The 22181-nt window shown below is 36.2% G+C and overlaps 2 protein-coding genes across 2 annotated transcripts; one reads left to right on the plus strand and one right to left on the minus strand.

The window, feature by feature from the left end:
• Positions 1–7762: 7762 nt before the first annotated feature.
• On the plus strand, positions 7763–11274 carry LOC143534061 (putative protein phosphatase 2C 14). Its single transcript, XM_077028659.1, has 5 exons — positions 7763–8065; positions 9179–9349; positions 10188–10358; positions 10461–10640; positions 10926–11274. The coding sequence occupies exons 1-5, from the start codon at positions 7763–7765 to the stop codon at positions 11223–11225; spliced, it is 1125 nt and encodes a 374-aa protein (XP_076884774.1). The 3' UTR covers positions 11226–11274.
• Positions 11275–12222: 948 nt separating this feature from the next.
• On the minus strand, positions 12223–18928 carry LOC143534062 (GDSL esterase/lipase At3g26430-like). Its single transcript, XM_077028660.1, has 5 exons — positions 18676–18928; positions 15030–15239; positions 14790–14959; positions 13479–13749; positions 12223–12506 (listed from the first exon to the last, which is right to left on the minus strand). Exons 1-5 carry the CDS (start codon positions 18908–18910, stop codon positions 12223–12225), a joined length of 1170 nt encoding a protein of 389 aa, XP_076884775.1. The 5' UTR covers positions 18911–18928.
• Positions 18929–22181: the final 3253 nt, after the last annotated feature.

The following is a 22181-nucleotide window of genomic DNA, read 5'->3' on the forward strand; positions in this document are numbered from 1 at the left end:
GACACATCCGAGTCCCTGGTGTGAAGCGTCGCAGTAAACGACGATGTCATCCGTCCCCTCTGGTAAAGATAAAATTGGCGCACTACATAACTTCTGTTTCAACATTTGAAATGCCGCTTCCTGATTCTCGCCCCAAATAAACGCCTTGTCTTTCTGAGTTAGCGCGGTCAGAGGTAGAGCTAACTTGGAGAAGTTCTCAATGAAGCGTCGATAGTAGCCAGCTAGTCCAAGGAATTGCCTCACCTCAGTTGGGGTTTTTGGCGCTTCCCAGTTTTCGATGGCTTTAACCTTAGAAGGATCGACGTGTATTCCTTTCTCGTTTACAACGTGACCGAGAAAGTGAACCTCTCTAAGCCAAAACTCACATTTAGAAAACTTTGCATACAACCTTTCTTTCCTTAACAATTCCAAAATCAACCTCAAGTGTTGCTCATGCTCGGCCTTGGTTCGAGAGTAAATTAGAATATCATCTATAAACACAATCACAAACTTGTCCAAGTATGGTTTGCACACACGGTTCATCAGATCCATGAATATAGCCGGCGCATTAGTTAGCCCGAAAGGCATCACTAAGAACTCATAATGGCCATATCTGGTTCGGAAGGCTGTCTTTGGCGCGTCTTCCTCATGGACCCTAAGTTGGTGGTATCCTGACCGTAGATCTATCTTCGAATAATAACTGGATCCCTGCAACTGGTCAAATAAGTCGTCAATCCTCGGTAAGGGGTACCGATTTTTGACTGTCAGCTTATTCAGCTCCCTGTAGTCAATACACATCCGGAACGAACCATCCTTCTTCTTAACAAACAGTACTGGAGCTCCCCAAGGTGAAAAGCTTGGGCGTATGAAACCCTTATCCAAAAGTTCCTGTAACTGATTGGATAGCTCTTGCATCTCAGATGGAGCTAATCGATAAGGCGCTCGGGCTACTGGCGCAGCTCCTGGGACCAAATCAATTCGAAACTCGATTTGTCGCGGTGGCGGCAATCCGGGCAGATCTTTAGGAAAAACTTCTGGAAATTCGCGCACTACAGGTAAGTCTTCAATTCTTCGCTCATCTCCCTTCTCTATTACATGCGCCAGGAAGGCGTAGTACCCTTTCCTTAGGCACTTGCGCGCCTTTAGGCACGAAATCAGTTTCGTCGCAACTCCCTTTCTTTCCCCTTGAATCATCAAAGTTTCTCCGTTCAACAGTGGAATCCGAACCTGCTTCTCATGACAAACAATCTCCGCGAGATTCTCGACCAACCAATCCATACCTACCACAATATCGAAACTTCCCAAATCTATTGGCAACAAGTTTATATTGAACTCATGACCTCCCATGACTAATACACATTGCTCCGTCCTTTCATTCGCGCATAACTGCCTACCATTGGCTAGTTCTATAGTATAAGGTTTGTCTAGCCTACTGGTCGCTAAGCCCAGGGAGTTTTTAAACTCATGGGATATAAAACTTAGGTCAGCGCCAGTATCAAATAAGACAGATGCATAATGACCGTTAAGCAAAAACGTACCGGTTACCACATTCGGCTCTTCCTTTGCTTCACCCGCGCCGATCACAAAAGCTCTCCCGCGAGCTTGGTTTCCTTTCTGTGGGCAATCCCGACTGAAGTGTCCAGGCTTCCCGCATGAGTAGCAGCTGTCGCTCGATCCAGCTTCTCTGATGCGACAATTCATCGCCTTGTGTCCTGGTCTGCCACATTTGGCGCATTCGATTTTTGCGCATTCACCCTCGTGGTGATACTTGCATTTGCTGCACCATGGGCGAGGCCCGCTGTATCCTTTCCTTGATGGTTCCGCGGCTTGAATCGCGTAAACCCTTGTGCTTTCCTGCTTCTTGGGCGGTGGCTGCTTGAAGTCTGACCCTCGGTGGGAGTTCCATTTCCTCTTGGAGTCAGAGGTTCGCTGCTCGTTCAAGCGAGCGGTCAACATACCCGCACGAACCGTATCCCTTGTAAGGGTGATGGCTCGCGCAACCGCCTCGTCAAAGGTCGGAGGTGCGGCGGCGTTGAGCGGGACTCTAACGACAGGAGGTAACCCAAAGATATACCTCTCGATTTTCTTTTCTTCTGTGTTTGCCATGTCTGGCACCAGCTGGCAAAGCTCGTTGAAACGATTGGTGTAGGCATCGATATCCGTTCCTACCATGGTGTGGTTCCAGAATTCTTGTTGCAAGCTCTGAATTTCTGCGCGAGAGCAGAACTTCCTCATCATCATTTCTTTCAATTCTTCCCAGGTCTTGTGAAGAGCAACTTCTCGCCCCAAAGTCTTTACTTGGAGCTTCCACCAAGACGAAGCTGCTTCTTGGAACATGCAGGTCGCGTAAAGGACCTTCTGGTTTTCACTACATCCGCTGATGGAGAGAACGGTCTCCATCTTGTCAATCCAATTGTAGAGCCCAATGGCTCCTTCGGTGCCTTTGAACGGCCAAGGCCTACAGGCCATGAATGTTTTATAGGAGCATCCTTTGTTCAAGGCTCCTGATTCGGGTTCTGGGGTCTCGTTCTCTTGGCGACCCTGACTAGATTCGGCCTTGCTGGCCTCATGCGTTGCAATCGCCTGCGCGATTATTTCTGCGAGCTCCTCGGGTGTCATGGTAATTCCCTTGGCTCTGGTTGGAGGCATTCTTTTCATAAAAAGAAAATATAACAAACTTAGCGCATGTACTCAGAGCACATAATGTTCTTATCTCTAGACACTGTGACCCGTGTTCCTAAGTGCGTGTGTGATTTTTCTTTTGAAAATATTCTTTTGAAAATATTCTTTGAAAAATATTTCATGCGATTCCCCAAAGGTTATAGTCTAGGTTAAAAACTTCTTTTCCTAGTTCGCTATAACCAGTGCTCTGATACCAATCTGTCACACCCGGCCCTGAGCGGCGGAAACAGCCGGGCGCGCACGAGTGGGGATTGATAATTAAGCACGGGCCATTGCAAAACATTCAAAGATTTTTATTGCGCATGAGAAGTTTAGTACAAACACATTACATTGTTCAAAGATTACAAAAAGAAACATCCAAGTATAAAACTGAAGATTTCCTCGCCATATCCCCTTGCGCGGCGGGTAACCGTGCGCATCGAGGGGATAAAACCAAAATCTTCCAAAAAGCTTGTTTTAGATGTTCAGCGTGTGGTGCTCTAAGTGTGACTCCATGCGCTACCTAGTTATCTCCTGAAAGACACGTAAAAACATTTGAATCAGTATAAACTGAGTGAGTTCACAAGTTTTAGTAACTTGATAAAATCATTCTGAAACATTTCTGGCAACATCATTAACATCTGCTTGGTAAAATCGTATTAACACATAATTCTGACAATATTCTGATAAAAATCGTTCCGCGGGTTACGCGTGAACAAATTCTGGATACGGTGCTCGTCTATGTAAGTGGCGCAGCCACTACGAGCTAAAATAACGTAAAACCGTCCCGCGAGTTACGCGCAGACGTTTCTGGAAAACTATGCTCGTCTATGCAAAGAGGCATTGCCCCTACGAGCTAAGGATACTGTCCCGCGGGTTACGCGCGAACAATTCTGAGAAACTGTGCTCGTCCATGCAAAGAGGCATTGCCCCTACGAGCTAAGGATACCGTCCCGCGGGTTACGCGCAGACGTTGTGCCGGAAAACAAGGCGCTCGTCCATGCAAAGAGGCGCGACCCCTACGAGCGGGCTCAACCCCATAGTACTGCCCCATGCCAGGCACTCGTCCATGCAAAGAGGTGCGACCCCTACGAGTGGGCGGATCAAACCAGCAGTGGCTGCGGGACGGTTTTACGTTATTTTAGCTCGTAGTGGCTGCGCCACTTACATAGACGAGCACCGTATCCAGAATTTGTTCACGCGTAACCCGCGGAACGATTTTTATCAGAATATTGTCAGAATTATGTGTTAATACGATTTTACCAAGCAGATGTTAATGATGTTGCCAGAAATGTTTCAGAATGATTTTATCAAGTTACTAAAACTTGTGAACTCACTCAGTTTATACTGATTCAAATGTTTTTACGTGTCTTTCAGGAGATAACTAGGTAGCGCATGGAGTCACACTTAGAGCACCACACGCTGAACATCTAAAACAAGCTTTTTGGAAGATTTTGGTTTGATTTGGACAGAACATGCAGGTCTGGGGTTGGTGAGAATAGGGTGGCTGACAGTTGACTTTTCATGTTACAGTGTGCTTTTTCAGGTACTTTTGTCAGTGTACAGTAAAAAGTGGAAAATCTCTGAAACACGCTACTGTTTCCTTTCGGGCGGGAGTAATCTCCTTAACTGGAGAATAGACCAAGTGTTCTGCGCGTATAACTTGGTGCGCATAGCTTTCTGCGTATAGGACATGTCTTTGCTGCGGGTAGGTGCGTAACCTTCTCGCAGTTAGGGACATTTGAGTTTCATTTGTAGATTCTCCAGGTGGTCTTGGTATTTCAACATAGTGATCAGTCATGTTGAAGTCAATTCCATCTTGGAGCTTCAGACAAACTAGCTCTCAACGTTCCCGCCATGCGGGTAGGTTAGTTCCCTTCCGCACGCGCATAAACGATGTAGGATGCACCCGCCTTAGCATCATGCGGGATGGTCAACCCATAGACAACATAACGTTTAAGTTACATGAAAACATAAAGCCAAATCATTCACGCATGGCGCATATAACATATGCTCACGCTGGTTCTTAACATGGTGCGCTCGCGCAGGTTGCACATAACAACTGCACGCGCTGACTAACATGGCGCGCTCGCGCAGGGCGCACATAACAAATGCACGCGCTTAATATTTACAATCACCTAATTATTAGGTTGATTACTTAGCTTATGGGTTTGGGAAATTACTGGTTGTCACACTAACTTACTTAAGTTTATAAAAATATTAAGACTACCCGTTACGGGAATCAAAATGGAAGGCGCCAAAACCACATCATCGCCAAACGATCTTGTGAAAGCTGGGTGCTAAAATGGGAGGTGACAACCCATTAACGCCCGAATTGTATCAATGAGATGGGTTCCGCTCCAAATCAACCAATCAAACTTTTATTTTTTTAAAACTTTAATTAAACCACGGCATATAGTTAAAGAATGTGTTAGTTAAAACTCATTGTCCACGTGACAGAGCATGTACTTTTTAGTTAACCTACAGCAGACGATCATATAAACAAAATGTGAAACCTAAAGTGTAAAAGGAACAATAAATGATTTTGGAAAAGAAGGCTACATAAATTTAGAAAATCTCAAAAAAAAAACTTAATGGATTTACCGCTTCCGCGGGTCAGCGCATGCGTAGCCGTCCCAAAATGTATTAACTAGGGCAGTTACATAGACAATTACCAGTCTAACAGTCAGGCTGATTCTAAGAACACTAGACAAAGCACAAGGATTCAATTACTTAAATGCGACTTGATTACTTGCATTGAATGCAAGTTAACTTCAATTTTTATGTCATTGAAGATTCTTAAGCTATACTTCTTTGGTTCATTAAACTTATACCACAAAAGCTTCATATATATATACGTTTTCACCCCTCATCTTTCGTAACGAAACTCTTGCCCTTTCAACTTACGTCTTTACTTTCTGGTCACCAAGTCTCATTACGAAACTTTCACTGCAAAACTTTTATCATAACAAATCGGCCTGACACTAACACCAACCGACTTCCCACACAGTACCTTTCAAACACGTAACACATTAATCCGCTCCACCCCAACACGAAAAAAAACACTTCTTATATAAAAAAGACCTTAAAAGACTTTGCTTTTACAATTTTCTTTACTATATATACCGGTGTTTTGAAACCCAGCCGGTGGTCCGAGACCCGGTCCCTATACCAAGCGGGGTCAGGGTATTTGGCCGTTTTCTAAAAACCTGGCCGAGTTTTGTAGGTGGCGGTCGGCCCGGACCTGATGGCCCGACGGGTGAACCAGTAAAACCCATTTTTTCATTAAATCCAAAATAAAATGTGCATGCCGGGATTTGAACTTGGATCATTTCCGAGATAGAATAGAAACTTTAAAAATACCACATAAGTCAGCTTACCAAGCTTCATTAATCCTTTTATTAATCAAACATAAATGATATATATTTAAAAAACAATGTATAAAATATAAATAGGCATTAAAGTTTGTATTGTTATTATTTTTTATTATATATATATCCTATATATAATATACCACTGATGTAAGTAATTTACAAGATTTAATGCGTTAGGTATAACATTCAATAGGGTCAAAAATGTCATTATAACATTAAATCTCGTATGCATTTGAAATTTCATCAAAATATTTACAGTTTTCATCCCCTAAACTTACTACATTGGTTCTTAATCTTTTACTTATATATTCTTTTATTTTCACTTTTAACCCAATTACCCCCCACGATTTTTAAACGTTCATAACTTTTTCATACGCTAATATTTTTTAAAATAAATGGTATCATAAAAACAAGCATTTTATTATCTTTAATTTGAGTATGATATTGCTATAGTTTTTGAAGTAAAAAAAACATTTTATGCATAGGTGTTTACGGTTCGGTTTTAATGGCTTTAAATTAAACCATGAGTCAACTGTACACGTTTTTTTTCGTCATCGAAAACCAAAAACTGAACTGTTTAAAATTAAAATCCAACTAGGCCGAACAATTACCAACGATTATGTTCCGATATAGTTTGTACTTCGATAATAAATTGAGTTTAAAATAAGAATTATTAATCTACCTATATGCATTCACTTCAAACTAAGCACCAACTAATATGTTACTTAAGATAATCATAGTATGAACAAAGATAACTTTGGTCACATAAATGATAAACCTTATTAAAATAAATAGAATGTGAATTCATAACAAGAACAAAGATTACAAAAAATCATATTGGAAATTGGGCTAAACTAAAGTTTAGATGTAATCCCGCTTGTCTTCTGTTCGATGTAATCCAATAAACAATTAATATTCACAGTTTGATAATAAAAGACTAAAGTTGTAATAGACGAATTTACTCATATCAAATAAAACTTTGTTTAACTATATTTTAACTATATCTAATATATATTATAAAACATATATAATACTAAATAAGTAAATAATTAACATTTCAATATGTATGGTCAGCCCCGGTTTTAACCGTGAAACCAAACTGAGGTCTCACAATTTATGGAATAATGAACACCCATGAATTTGTTACATGATTACCAAAATATGTGTTTCCCGCTGCATCGCGCGGACACACTTCTAGCATATATACAGGGGAAAGTTAATGTACAAATAAAATTAATGTACTAAACATGAGAGTCAAGTAGAGTAATTATATATACAAGTATAGTAATTATGTAATTACATCATAAAGTAATTACGTAATTACTCTATGATGTAATTACATAACTTGTATATATAATTACTCTACTTGATTCTCACGTTTAGCACGCTAATTTTATTTGTATTTGATCCAAACCCTATATATATATATATAAATTATTAATGACAAATAGCGGCCCGCCCTCCGGGTCGGTCCGACATTCGGTCCTGTAAGACGTCCAGGTTAAAGTTCGGGCCGAGTCTGAAAACATTGATCCAAGACCAAAGGGCAAATTGGTCATTAAATAATCCAAAAAGTCATTATTAAATATTAATATTATAATTATTATATTATTATTATTATGATAAGCCCCAAAGTAGCCGTTACACTTCTCATCCTTCTTATTCAACCTCTCAAAACCTTCCCCTGTTTCTACACTAATATTATTATTCGCCGGAAAACATTTTCCGGCCACCGTTAAATCACTCCGATGCCTCCAAACACCCTCCGCTTCTCCGATATCACCAACGAAGGTATCGGCATCACCGTCAGCCTCACCGCTACACACCCGGATCACACAAAGAAGCGAAAACGGCCACCGATGATTGAAATCCCAAATTTACGCAAACAAGCCGAATTCGCAGGCGATGAATTTAAATTGAGAAATGGTGGACTGAAAGCTGATGGTGTGGAATTGGGAAGTGGGTTTGGTGTAGGTGTGTGTTCGGTTAAAGGCCGGAAGTTGTTTATGGAAGATACGCATACGATTGTGTCGAGTTCGAAAACCGATAAGGTACGGTTGAAATTGATGTGATTGATGACATGGGTTTGAGTTGCGGTTCGGTTTGGGTCGGGTTTGGGCTAAAACAGGACAAAAATCAAAACTTTGGTTTTTGAAATTTTGAAAACTGTTCAGTTTTGGTTTTTCGGTTTTGCCATTTATGACTGAAAAATAATGATTTATTAAAATTTTAAGTTTAAATCACGGTTCTGTTTGGGTTGGTTTTGGGCTAAAACCGAAGCAAAAACCTAATTTTGAATCACAGTTTGAAGGGAATCTTCGGCTTTTGAATTTTGAAAATCGTTCGGTTTCGGTTGGGTTGGAATTGTCATTTGAGCTTGAAAAAGTTGGGCCAAAAAATAATGAATTTAGGAAAATTAAAATTAAAATCCATCCAAAACCCTTTGGGTTGGATTTGGGCTAAAACTGAGCCAAAAACCTAAGTTTGAATTACGGTTTGAAGGGTATCTTCGGTTTTTGAATTTTTGAAAACGGTTGGGTATCGGTTTGGTTTGGTATTGTTATTTGATCTTTGAAAATTCCATGGCAGAAAATAATGAATTTGGCTCTAAATTGTTTTGTTAAGTAATAACTAACTGATTATTATACGTTTTGGCTAGACATTTGAGTTACATATTTATTAAACTTGTATAAGTTACATAAGAAATAAAAAATGGAAATTTATTAATTCAATTCAGTTTTGTCATTTAAGCTTGAAAATTTCTGGCCGAAAATACTGAATTTGGCTCTAAATTGTTTGGTTAATTAATAACTAATTAATTGTTATGCATATACTTTTGAGTTACATATTTATTAAATTCATATAGTTACTCAAAATAAATTTGTTTTGGTTCGGTTTTTCTGTTTTTATTACATGCAAAACCGTGATATTTAATCATTATCAAAACCGAGATATTTAATCATTATCAAAACCGAGATATTTAATTAGTCATTATCAAGATAAAACCAAAACCGAACTATAAGTTTGGTGTTGACATAAACATACATAAAAACATAAAACCAAACCGTGGTTTTTGTTTCAGTTCAGTTTTGATCAGTTTTTTTGTTTTCATGCACACCCCTAATTTTGATGTTCGGCTAATCGATTTTAAGCTGTGAAATCAGGGCTTTTTCGGGGTTTATGACGGGCACGGAGGTAACAAGGCTGCAGAGTATGTATCGAAGAATTTACACGCATACGTATTCGATATGTTGGATAAATGTTCAGAAAATACATCAATACAAGAAGCTCTCAAAGCCGCATTCATGAAAACTGATGATGAGTTCCTTAAACAGGTTTGAATATTACTTATTATTATTATTATTAAGTAAACCGTTTGGTTTGAAAGAAACAAATATGTGTTAAAGAATTATATTTCTCATTCCAAGCTTAGACTATGTGCATAGAAACTGTATTGTAGATTGTGACAATAATGTTAAATGTATGTTTAATAATAATAACACTTTGACTAGGTCTTATAGTCTTATTATAGACTTCTAGTGTTATAGGTCAAGTTAGTTAAGAGTTGTTCACATGTTTGCTTACTTTTTCAAGATCTAGACTTGGTCATATTATTATACCAAAGGGTGTGCGTGGTGCGGTTCAGTGTGGTTTTGGACAAAAACTGAAACTTCAGTTTTTGGATTTTTTGAAACCGTTCAGTTTCGGTTTGTTCAGTTTCAGTTTTTCGCTTTCCATTTTGGTTTTGGTTTTTGTTATTTGAGCTTGAAAATTTTAGGCCGAAAAAAATTTGGTAAAAAATAATGATTTATGTATAAATATTTGAGTTACATATTTATTAAATTCTTGTAAATTACTTAAAATAAAAATTTAGGAATTCTGTTCACATGTTTACTTATTTTTTCAAGATCTAGACTTGGTCATATTATTATACCAATGACAAAGTCACATACCAAGGGTCTAAATGAGTCGAGCAGAGCCCGAGATCTCATAAAAGTCTCGTAAGAGTCGACAAGCCTAAACAAACTTTATTTGAGGCTTGCGTTCGGCTCGAGCTCGAAAAAGATAGTCTCGTTTCGAGCACTTTATCGATTCCAGCTCGTGAGCGACTCGGCTCGTTTGCCCTTGAATGTTTTAAAAAAAAGACTGATTATTATGGTGATGACTTGACAGGGATTAGAAAGTGGTGCTTGTTGTGTCACTGCTTTAATAAAAGAAAAGGAGCTTTTCGTGTCGAATTTAGGCGATTGCAGAGCGGTTATTTCAAAAAACGGAAAGGCCGAATGTTTAACTAAGGATCACAAAGCATCACAAGACGATGAACGTAAAAGGATACAAGATAAGGTATAATCAAAATTTTGGGTTGGTTCGGGCCATGTTTTATATTAAATGGATTGAATAAAAATGACCCGTTTAAACACGAACCAATAAATGTGTGTGATACAGGGCGGATATGTAGAGCTGCATCGCGGGACATGGAGAGTTCATGGTGTATTAGCTGTCTCGAGAAGCATAGGCGATGCGCATTTAAAAGATTGGGTCCTGGGTGAGCCCGAGACCAAGATTTTACCATTGACCGACGATTTAGAGTATCTAATCTTGGCTTCTGATGGATTGTGGGATGAGGTAATATAATAATATCATGCATTGTTTGATAATTTTATTACTTATGATGATAAATAACAACACACATATATATATCTTGCATATGTTGACTATTGAGGTCAAACTAGCTAAATTCTACCTTGGATTAACCATAATAATATAATTTTTTAATAAAAAGTGAGATGGTTACCTTAAACTATATAACAAACTCTACGAATCAATATGAGATATCGTAACATCTACCGACAAAATCTTAATAAATTTTGGATCGAAAAGTAACACGTTTGACTTCAAATGTGTTCTTAGGTTGGAAATCAAGAAGCTATTGATGTTGTGACACAACGCATGACGAATCTTTCTCCAAAACCGAAGAAAGTTTACCATGTCAAACGAATGAAACGCAGTGAAAATAGTGAAAATGATGAACCACAACACACGGCTCGACGAGTGGTCTCATTTGTTAAGACCATGGCCCAGGGCCCGGGCCATGGCTTGACAAGTCATGGGCTTGTGGATGCATGCAAGGAACTAGTGAATCTTGCTATAAAGAGAGGTAGTTTAGATGATATAACTGTCATGATAATTGACCTTAAAGCTTTCCAATAGCCCCGGTATCTAATCATGCATTGCTGACTTGTACATTGTGCATTAAGAGTTTTACGGTCAATTATCTCTATTTTTATTATCTTGTAATGACTTGTATCTCATGCATTATATTAAAATTTGTATATTAAGTTGGTTTTGGCCATTTTTTTTATACACCCTTGACTGTATTTATGCATATGTTCTCGCGCGCCATGACATATATTACCGCGTGCTTTTTTTCCTACAAATGTTGGGCTTCTTAAATGGCTAACTTAACTTGAGCGAGCTTGGCTCAGCTTCTCTATTTAGAAGCTGATTTTGAGCGAGCTTTGAATCATGAGTTAATTGAACAGACTTGCGTGCAAATAGACAAGTAATGCTTTTCTTATGCTTGAATATGCATCGCTATCTTGTATCTTATGCATAAAATGTTGTATGGTATATATGCAGGATGAGTTTCATTACATAACTCCTAAATTATTTCAAAACTTTGAGGACTCTTGAACTTTTAAGTTTTTTTTATTATTATTTTTGTATATTAATATTATTTGAGTGTTGCTTTATCACTTTTTATATTTATAGTATTTACGCATTGCAATGAATCACTTCTGAAAACACTAATTGAACTAAAACCATTAAAGAGCATAATAATATGTTTTAATCACCATACAAAGATGCATTAGCATAAAAATGAATGCTACAATAGTTATAAATAATACATACCAAATAGAATAACGGTACATGATAAATAATGCAAGTCTGCAATTAAAACAAACATACCCAATAGAATCATGCTCATCACACAAACTACTTACGACTAGGGAGTGTGAGGTGATGACAAACCTTACCTCCCAAGTCCGCAATAGTATACGATAAATACTACAATAAGAGTAAGCACTCAATATGGAGATAGTGACCGCAACCAAATCAAACTAACATACCAAAAGCCGGACAAAACTCTCCGGTTTTATTACTTATTCGGTTCCATTTAGTTATTTTTGTGGTTCAATCAATGGACTCACAAATACATTTGTGTTAAGTCCTCCTTTCTATGGCAAGCCATCTTTAGTGGAACGGGTGGATCAGAGTACGCCCCGTCAGCAATCTGACTGTACACCCATTTGTTAGCCGTCTCAGTATAGTGGGTCCCGTCCCAGTTGATTTGTGATGACGGGTCTTCACAGGACTTGGCAAACACAATTTTTGTACCGTTCACCGTTTTCGTCTTCCCACACTTCATTGCGTTGTTGAAGTTGTACTTTCCTCCGTACCCACAACACACCAAGAACGGATCACTGAATCCTGTTGACCCATTTAGGTATGTAAGGTATGACCCATAAGGTTACCCAAACTGCCCCGTCTATGGCAGTCAGATAACAAGTATTGAGTATAAACATTAGTTTGTTAATATTTTCCCAATAGGATTCCCAATACATTTCAACTTATTTAAATTTTATATAATTTTATTTTTCTACAAACTTAGAAATATAAAAAAAAACACTATAAATTAGTGAATTAGTAGATTATGCTATTATTTAGTTTAAAAAGAAAAAAAAATGTTTATCGGTATGATTCATGTAAATGAGTGTATAATCGGGCCGATATCACCCAGGAGTATTAGAAAAACGTTGAAAATGTCGGAACTACGCAAACCATGCTAAATTGTTTTGGTTCGGTTTTGGCAAATCACAAAAAAAATAATACATCACTTTTTTATCTATATAAATTTAACTAAAATAAGTTAGTTTTTTCGCATATAGGTATCAAGGAGAAAGTTAACTTACAAACTAAATTAGCATGCTAATTATGCTAATCAAGTAATGTAATTATTTATGCAAGTAATGCAATTACACTACACTATAATTACTCTACGTTGTATATATAATTACACTACTTGATTCTTACATTTATCACATTAATTTAATTTGTATTTGATCCAAACCCTAGGTATCAAACAGTTAAAATACTTATAAGTATCTTAAGAATACATATATATTGTTAATTTAACCAATTTCTTCTATTAATTTTGCCTTTTCACCTTTTATCTAATGGTACGATTCCATGCTAAAAAAACGACCCGGACGGTTCTGTTCTGGCCGGTTTAGCTCATAAATTTTGTCAAAACTGACTTAACAGGACCATCAACATCCTTAGTTTTTTTTTTCTTTTCAAACGCTCTAGGTTTCAAATTTCCCGTCAGGTTCAGGTTCATTTGTCATCTCTACAACCTTCTTACCACCTAAAAATGAAACATAAACATAAACATAAACGTACCGAGCTCTTTTGATCGGGCAACGAGTGAATATTTGACCGAATAGATATCAACATAGGTGATTGCAGCCAAGGGAAGATCCTTTCGGAGTTGGATTACGGCTTCCTTGAGTTTCTGGTTAAAATACTGCGAAACATCATTATACGTGGCAGCACAACCATGTTTATCCATTTGTGCTGCCGTGATCGCCTTAGTATCCAAGATATAAGGCAAGCAACCAACTGGTCCTGTGTTGTGTATCCAAAATGTTCTTCCACCAAGAGCATACACCTTCTGTTTTTTGACAACCATATTAAGAGTTGTTACTTTTAAATTGGTTGGCTCGGGTTTTAAAACGAGCAAACGAGTGAATGGCGTTATTATGCTGAATAGCGTTATTATGTTACAATACATTTTCAACTTGACTAATAATAATTACGCTATAGTTTAACAAGTAGCGTAATAATTATTACTCTAGTTGTATTTTGAGATGTGATTACATTCTTTATAAAAGTGCCATCTTGTGTTTCCAGTGACAATTTGGTAATTATGCTGAATAGCGTAATGTTAAACTTGAGTAATAATAATTACGCTATAGTTTCAGAAGTAGCTAATAACTATTACTCTAGTTGTATTTTGAGATGTAGCGTGATTACATTATTTATAAAAGTGCCACCTTGTGTTTCTTCCTTCGTATCGCACGTTAACTTCACTTTGTACTTAATCCTGACCTTATACATACATATATGAATATGTGCAAAAAAATAAATAGTTGTAATTAAAAAACTAAAAACACGAGTTGGCTCGACCTTTGGACAAGTTGAGCTCGTGCTCAACATTTCAGCTCGTTTTCATAATTACCGGTTTTTTTTCGGTTTTATATATAACCTATAGGTATGGATTAACGAGCGAGCCCATTCTTTTTCGGCGAGCGAACTCAGTATCATTTAAAAAAAACATTAATTATGTAAAACTTAGTTAAAAAATATTTTAGTAATGAATATTTTTTTATATAAAATATAAAAAGTTTTAAAAATACTATAAAAAAATACTAACGAGCATTTAAATGGGCGACGGTTATATGAATGATACTTGATTTATTGAATGTTGACGATATATTTTTGTTATAATAGTGATATATATTCTATTTATTTGGCCAAATGACTGACCCGACCCGACCTATCTGGCCCCGAAAACTTTGACGCTGAAAAATCGAACACCGAAAAATCCGAACCCATAGGATTTAATTTCTGGCTTCGCCACTGTGAAACACCTCACAATACAAAAAGAAAAATTACAAGTTTTGACTCATTATATGACACATCAATTCGCACCTTAATAATAGGGGTAAACCATGATATAACATTAGGAATGTAATTTCTAACTTCCTCTGGAGACATATTAAGTTGAAACCCCGCGCTGAGATCGTTTTGGCCTATATCAAACACATACAACGCGCTAGAAAACGTGTACTCTGCCGGGAACATGTTTTTAAAGACGTCCCCTGCACCATTGTAATATAGTATCACATGATGTACGAGTTATTAATGTTATAATAAATCAAGAACAAGTACCTTTTTGACGGATTATTTGGAATTTGGTTAAGAAATTGTTGAACTCTGCATATTGAACATCTAAGGAAATCGGGCTATACCCGCTTTGGAAAATGGTAGTGTTTTGGCGTCGGATTGTGGATCCAATAGTTGCGTAATTGGCTCCATGACTAAAATTTGTACCCGTTGAATCCAGAAATGGACTAAGATGAGGTATATCTAAATCTTCAGCTGTAAACTAGAATAACTTAGAACAAAAACTACATAAAAAAAAGTAAGTGTGATAAAAGTTATATATTGCCATTTTACATCTTATGATAACTTGTTAACTTTAATAAAATATTTATTTATTAGAAAAGTGGTATGATGAAAGTTTATTTCCTTTTGACATTAAAAAATGGTATGATGTAGTTGATGTATTTATTGGTCCAAATGTCACACAATCTTATGAACACATTTAGGAATTTTCACTTATATATTCCTTTCTTTAATATATTTGTTTTTTTTTTTGTTATTCATATAAGAAAAATGTTTAGTTTTATATCCATAAAAACTGCAAGAAGATCTTAAAAAACACAGGATATTGGATATTAATATCATTGGCTGACGCAAACCATAACTTAAAAAATGTATCGGAATAGTCCCATCTTTCAAGTTATTTTTTCAAGTTGTTTTCCTCCAACATAGACGGAAGGACCAGATCAAGAGAGAAATGACCTCCACCACCGACGACCTGGACTTCCGTTTAAAGGGTAGGACCATACATCGTGACAATGAGATTGGGTCTAATACCGTAGTAGGAATCGTAACATCATAATTAAATTCTCCTATCACCAGCCCCGATTTGACATTGGTGGTGGATCTCACATTGGGGACTTAATTTCACCTAAACATGAGGACGAGTGGCTGGCAATCTCGATTTAGGGTTGAATGCGTGAATATGCTAGAGGTACCTAGTGGTTTCAGGTGGCGATTTTGGTAATGGTGGTGGTGGTGGTCTCTAGAGATGGTGGTGGTTGCTGAAAGAGAGAGTGTTAAAGTTACAACCACTAGCTTAGTAGTTTGTTCTAGTGAGAAAAGTGTATTGTCTTGCAACAAAATGGTTGGCTGGTTGTGGGTTTAATCTTACTTAAGACATGGGATGAAATACATGAAAAAATAAAATTAGTTGTTAAAAAGAAGAGTATTAAATTAGTTATTTATTGTCTTATATGTTACATCATAAAACTAACGTGTTAGATTCCGTTACAAAAAAAACTCTGTGAGGAAAATTAAGTTGAAAGTTAGAACTGCCCTGATAAATTAGCGTCGACCAACAGCTAAAAATTTAGATTATTAAAATCCAATTTTTAAATAAACGTTTTATTTTCATGATTTGTCCCGTATAGTGGAGTTTTTACCAAACTAGGGTACTTGATAAAATTATTTTCCGATCTAGTGTAGTTTGAAACTTATTTACCAAAATGATTATTTTTAATGAGACCCACCGGCCACCACCCATCCACTTCATCTTCTTCCTTCTAACCACGCTCTCTCTCTCTCTCTCTCTCTCTAGACCACCACTCAACTATGATGTTCATAACAATCTCCGGCGACCACCGATACCTCCGTCGGAAATACATGATGCCGTGGTGGAAAGATTAATAAAAAACACGATGAAGACATTAATTATTCATAAAAATAATATGCAAAGAAAATATTATTCATCAAAATAATCAAATTCAACTATGCCCCCATTTTCTTTCAATATTTGCCAAAAAGATATTGACCTAAATTGTTATTAGGGTGGTGAAATTGGTGAAATGAACCAACAGATTTCTTTCTCTATATCTTCATCGTGTTTTTTGCGTGATCTTTTCATCACGGCATCATGTATTTTCGATGAAGGTATCAGTGGCTGCCAGAGATTGTTATGAACATCATAGTTGGGCGATGATCTAGATAGAGAAAGTGTAGAGAGAGAAAAAGTGTGGTTAGAGGAAATAAGATGAAGTGGGTCAGTAGGGGTGCAAACGAGCCGAGCCCGAGCTCGACTAGGCTCAAGCTTGGCTCGTTTAACTTACACAGAGCTCGAGCTCAAGCTCGGCTCGTTTCGAGCTATATTTTCAAAGCTCGAGCTCGGCTCGGGCTCCGGCTCGGCTTGATTACTATTTATCAATTGTTTTTTATATAATTATAATTATTTATATATATTTTTCTATTATAATTTTATGTATAACATAATATATATTATTAAGTTATTTTTATTTATTTTTTCATAAGAGTATATATATTAACTAATAACTATTAAACATATGTTTTTAAAAATTATATAAATGGCAGGCTCGTCTAGGCTCGCGAGCCGGCTCGAGCTCGATAACTGAAGCTCGGGCTCGGGCTCGTTTATTAAACGAGTTTACTTTTAGGCTCAAGCTCAGGCTCGGGCTCGATTAAGCTCGGCTTGATCGAGCTTTTTAACGAGCCAATCTTGAATAGCTCGAGAGTAGCTCGGCTCGTTTGCACCCCTAAGTGGGTGGGTGGTGGGTCCCATTAAAAATACCTATTGTGGTAAATAAGTTTCAAACATACACTAGATTGGTAAATAATTTTATTAAGTACACTAGTTTGGTAAAAAAAAAACTCTTTTATAGTGTGTGGTCCCCTTTTTAGTTATGTTTTTGGGTACATGAAATTTTCTTTACGGGAAATTTTAGAGACACCACCTATTATGCTAAAAAAACTTATCAATACGTCCCGTATAACCTTATAAAGTCTCTTATAAGCCCCATATAATCCTACCCAGGACGTATAGGGCCCAAAATAATCCTATAAGAGGCATATTAGGGGGTGTATGAGTATCCCTAATAGGACCCTTCTCTTAAAAGGTGTTCGACACAATTACCCCACCTACTTATGGTAAAATGCTAAAAGCATCAAATTAATGGATTATTTTATGAGTTGACAATGAAAAAATATTATCTATATATATATATAATATATATATACACACACACTGTTTTCGGAACGTCGACTTTATTTTTTGTGTTTAGACCACCACACTTTCTGATTTGGAGTGCCTCGTTGTCCACTCTAGCCATACTATATAGTCGGGCTCACGCTAGCTTTAGAGTTTGACTTGGTTGTTCTCCCGAAAAGTCATACCTCCGACTGCCACTTAACAATCGTTGTACCGCCACAAAAGTACTCTTTATCGTAACACACAGTAAGATGAAAACCCGACCGACTACTAATATTAGTATACATGCTGAAAAAGGTGTGTTTGAAATTAACATTTTCAAATAAATATATTAAATAACTTTTCTAAATCAAAACTATTAAAAAAATAAAGACATCAATACATGTACTATCTAACAAATAAAAGCATCAATACATGCATTATCTAATAAATAAAAAGTTCTATTAACAAAACAAAACCTTTAAAACCCATTAATAGTTAAAAGGTCCTGAATTTAAGTATTGACAGAACTTTATGGTTGAAAAAATTAGATACATAAAAACATCTTATATCATGTGTTTGTGTTGTTTGATTGAGATTTTGAAGGGGTTTTTTTGAATAAATCCCTATATTTTCTTTTTTTTATTCTCTAGTAAATTTAAAAACATATTTGTATAACAGACTGCCAGACTAAAAACATATTTGTATCCAAATCTTCAGTTAGTTACATACCTATGAAATCGATTATAAGACGGCCATCACAAAGGCGGCCAGCAGGAAAATGGAAGTAAGTTTCCCCATTGGGTGCCGGAGCAGCATTTTGTCCAAACATCGACTGTAAAGCACCAGTATCCGAATTTGAATCGCCAAAGTTAAATATAGCCGGGAAGTTACACTCCGGCAAAGCGAACGCCAAGATCGGAAATAATAATGTAACCAAAACTAGTGGCTTACACATGAGTTCCATTTGAGTTAGAGAAAGAGAGAGACTACAAGTCAAGAAGCAGATAAGGAGATTTTCTAATAACATTTATATACTAAGTTACTATTAATAGATGTTACCTTATTCCACTAGTCCAATTACATCTTTTCATTGGACAGCTGTGTGACTAGTAATAAAAGTTACAAACTTACAATATTCCATCTACAACATCAAGTCCAAAAGTCATTATTCAGCACTGCACAAAAGATATTCACTTTATTACCTTTTTTTTTATATTTTTATTATGGTATATTTTATCAGAGAAAATCAGAAGAATACACGGTTTGATCGACAAAATTAACAAAATAGGCGTTGAAATCAAGGCGTCACTAGGATAGACGATCCTAACTGAAATGGGTAAATCAGGAAACGGCTAGGATTCAGCAGGAACAAAAAACCTTGAAAATACAATGTTCACGAAAGTAACTGATCAAAATAATATACATGCAAAGTGGGGGCTATAAAAGCTCAAAGTTGCAGCCAACAAGTAAACTTAGCCGGTCTTAAGACATGTATTGATTTGATTAGCTGTTTTTTTAAGAACATTGTACTTTTAAGGTTTTTTTACGACTAAATCTCAACTGTCTTAGCAGTTCCTCCACTAGTCCAGTTACATCCTTTTCATTTTACAGCTGCGTGGATAATAATAAAAGTTACAATATGGTTTTCTCTATTCCGACACCAATATTACTATTTGGAAACCCTATCTACATATATGACTCGTATAGCTCATACTAGTTGTATAGGTGGCAGCTTTTTGTCAGTACCTGTTGACCACTTAATATGAGTAACCCCCATACGAGTTATATGGACTATACGAGATCATTTGAATTTTATTATACGACATGACAGCTTCATGCCACACCAGCTTTCTACCATAGCACATTTTTAGACTGCCTATACGACTATGCCCATACGAGTTGTATGGGTTATACGGTCCCATACGAGTTGTATGGGTTATACGATATGGATTTGTACTCTATACGAGTGGCATTAATTCATATGAGATAAAATACATTTTGTTTCAAACAAAAATACCAGTATGGGGTGGAGAAATATAGCCATTAGAAATAAGGACCGTAAATACATCTTCATATTTAACGACATTTTATCAATGCGAGCATCCATAATCTAGTACAAACATCCATAATACAAAACAAGAGTTCACCTTACGAACCTCCATAATCTAGTACAATCATCCAAATGTAAAAAGGTACGGTACAGACCACATAACAAAAAAAAAAAAAAAAAAAAAAACATAACAGTCAACACAAAAACATAAGTCCACATAAACAAACAAGTTGTCCAATGAAATCCCTATGCTAGTTGTCACACCCCGACCAAAGGCGGCGGAACATGTTTAGGTGTAACGATTGTCCATAAGCACATGACACTAATTAAAGTGACAGTATTTAATAAACTCATTTCATTTCACAACATCGAAAATGTCACATAACAATTATCCATAAAATAACCATAAACAAGATATCATAAAATATGGCAAATTTGATATTGTTCATTTTTACTAATATCCTAAGGTCTTTGATGTCATTTTCTTCACAATCATAAATCAACCAAGATGCAAACCTACAACATTTCAGAAAATAAAGTTTGTCAACACAAAGGTTGGTGAGCAATTCATAAGTTTAATCATATTAGTATATAATAAAAATAGCCACAAAACTTGCATACGAAACGATAAATAAAAGTGGTAATTTGGATAAATAGATATCGCTAAACACATTAGCGACACCTAGCTATAAGGGGATGCCAAATAGTCTAGGATTTTATAGTTATCGTTAATTGCATTACGTTAACGACACCTTGCTATAAGGGGATGCCAAATAGTCTAGGATTTTATAGTTCCACCAACCAAAAGCGATAAACACATAGGCATTTAAGCATAGAACACCAAATCGAGTAATTATTTAGGTAAAATATACAACTACGTTTGTGGTTTAAGATTCAAATATAAAGCATTTTGTTGAATAAGTATGAAATGTCACCCCCAAAATAAAAGATGGAAAATGGGGTATGAAGTACTCACCTTCAAGTAGTAAACTTGAAAGATGATAATTTGGAGATTTGTCGGAACGACGAGTTTAACGCACAATGCCTAAAAAGAAAAGAAGTCTTGAATTTAGAAAGGTTGTCTTGAAGGTCTTTAAACAAAATAAATGTTGAGAAATGTAAATAATTAAAGTTCAAGGTTTTAAAATGTAACTATTTAAGAATTTATAATAATAACCCTTTAAAAATGTAAGTTTACTCGAAACCGGGTTAAAGTATCTAACCTTAATATTTACTCAACCTATGTTAAGTAATAAGGTGGGTAAAATGCAAGAATGCAAATCCCTTTGGAATAAATATACTAAAACGGTTTTTTTTATCGAGTGTTCGGGTTGTCGGTTCGGGTCTTGATAATTGGTCAAACCCAAAGTCAACTTTCCAAAATATTGATGTTATGAGATAACTCAATAAAATTTAATAAGACTTAACCAAGTATGTAGTTCCATTATTTTAGAACTAACAACGCACGTTAAGCGAGTGTTCGGTTTTGTCGGTCCAAACTTTGTTATGAGATCAAGTTGGATCCAACATTTCCAAGTACTTAAGAAAATATTTAAAAATCAATTTATAACTATTTTTAAAGAAATATACAAGTCTTGATGGCAAAAAAAAACACACTTGTGTGTCTTAAGCGAGTAAGAATCGGTTTGGTTTCTACATGTCCAAACACTAAAGAACTTGTATAATAATGTATAAATAAAAAAAATACTTTAAGTTTTACAACCAAAAGTTAACAATAAAGTCTTTAAACAAAAGTTCGGTTTTCGGTTCGGATCGTGTTTCGGGTTAAGACCGAGGTAAGATTCTACAAACCCATAACCATAGAATTTGTAAAAATGATTTTAGAAACTTAGGTCTAACAATAAGTATGTTTAAACAATTATTTAACAAAACTAGTTACAAAGTTCGGTTTACGGTTAAACCGAAGCATAGACTCTTAAAAACCCATAAACATGGAACTTGTAAACATGACCAACAAACTAAAATAAGCAAGATTAATATGTATGAACAAGTTATATAGATGTATATATATCAAGGACACGAAGTCCTCCATGAAGCCTTGCCTTATGAGGTTCGAAATCTCACCGACCGGAATCGGAGAAGTAACTACCAAAGGCAAACAAGGGGTGTATATTATATATATGTTGCACAACTATAAACAAGTATTAATAAGGCTACATAAACT

This window comes from Bidens hawaiensis, unplaced genomic scaffold (genome assembly GCF_021521415.1).
Source record: "Bidens hawaiensis isolate Kalapana, Puna unplaced genomic scaffold, B.hawaiensis_p1.1 tig00010056_1, whole genome shotgun sequence".
NCBI lineage: Eukaryota > Viridiplantae > Streptophyta > Magnoliopsida > Asterales > Asteraceae > Bidens > Bidens hawaiensis.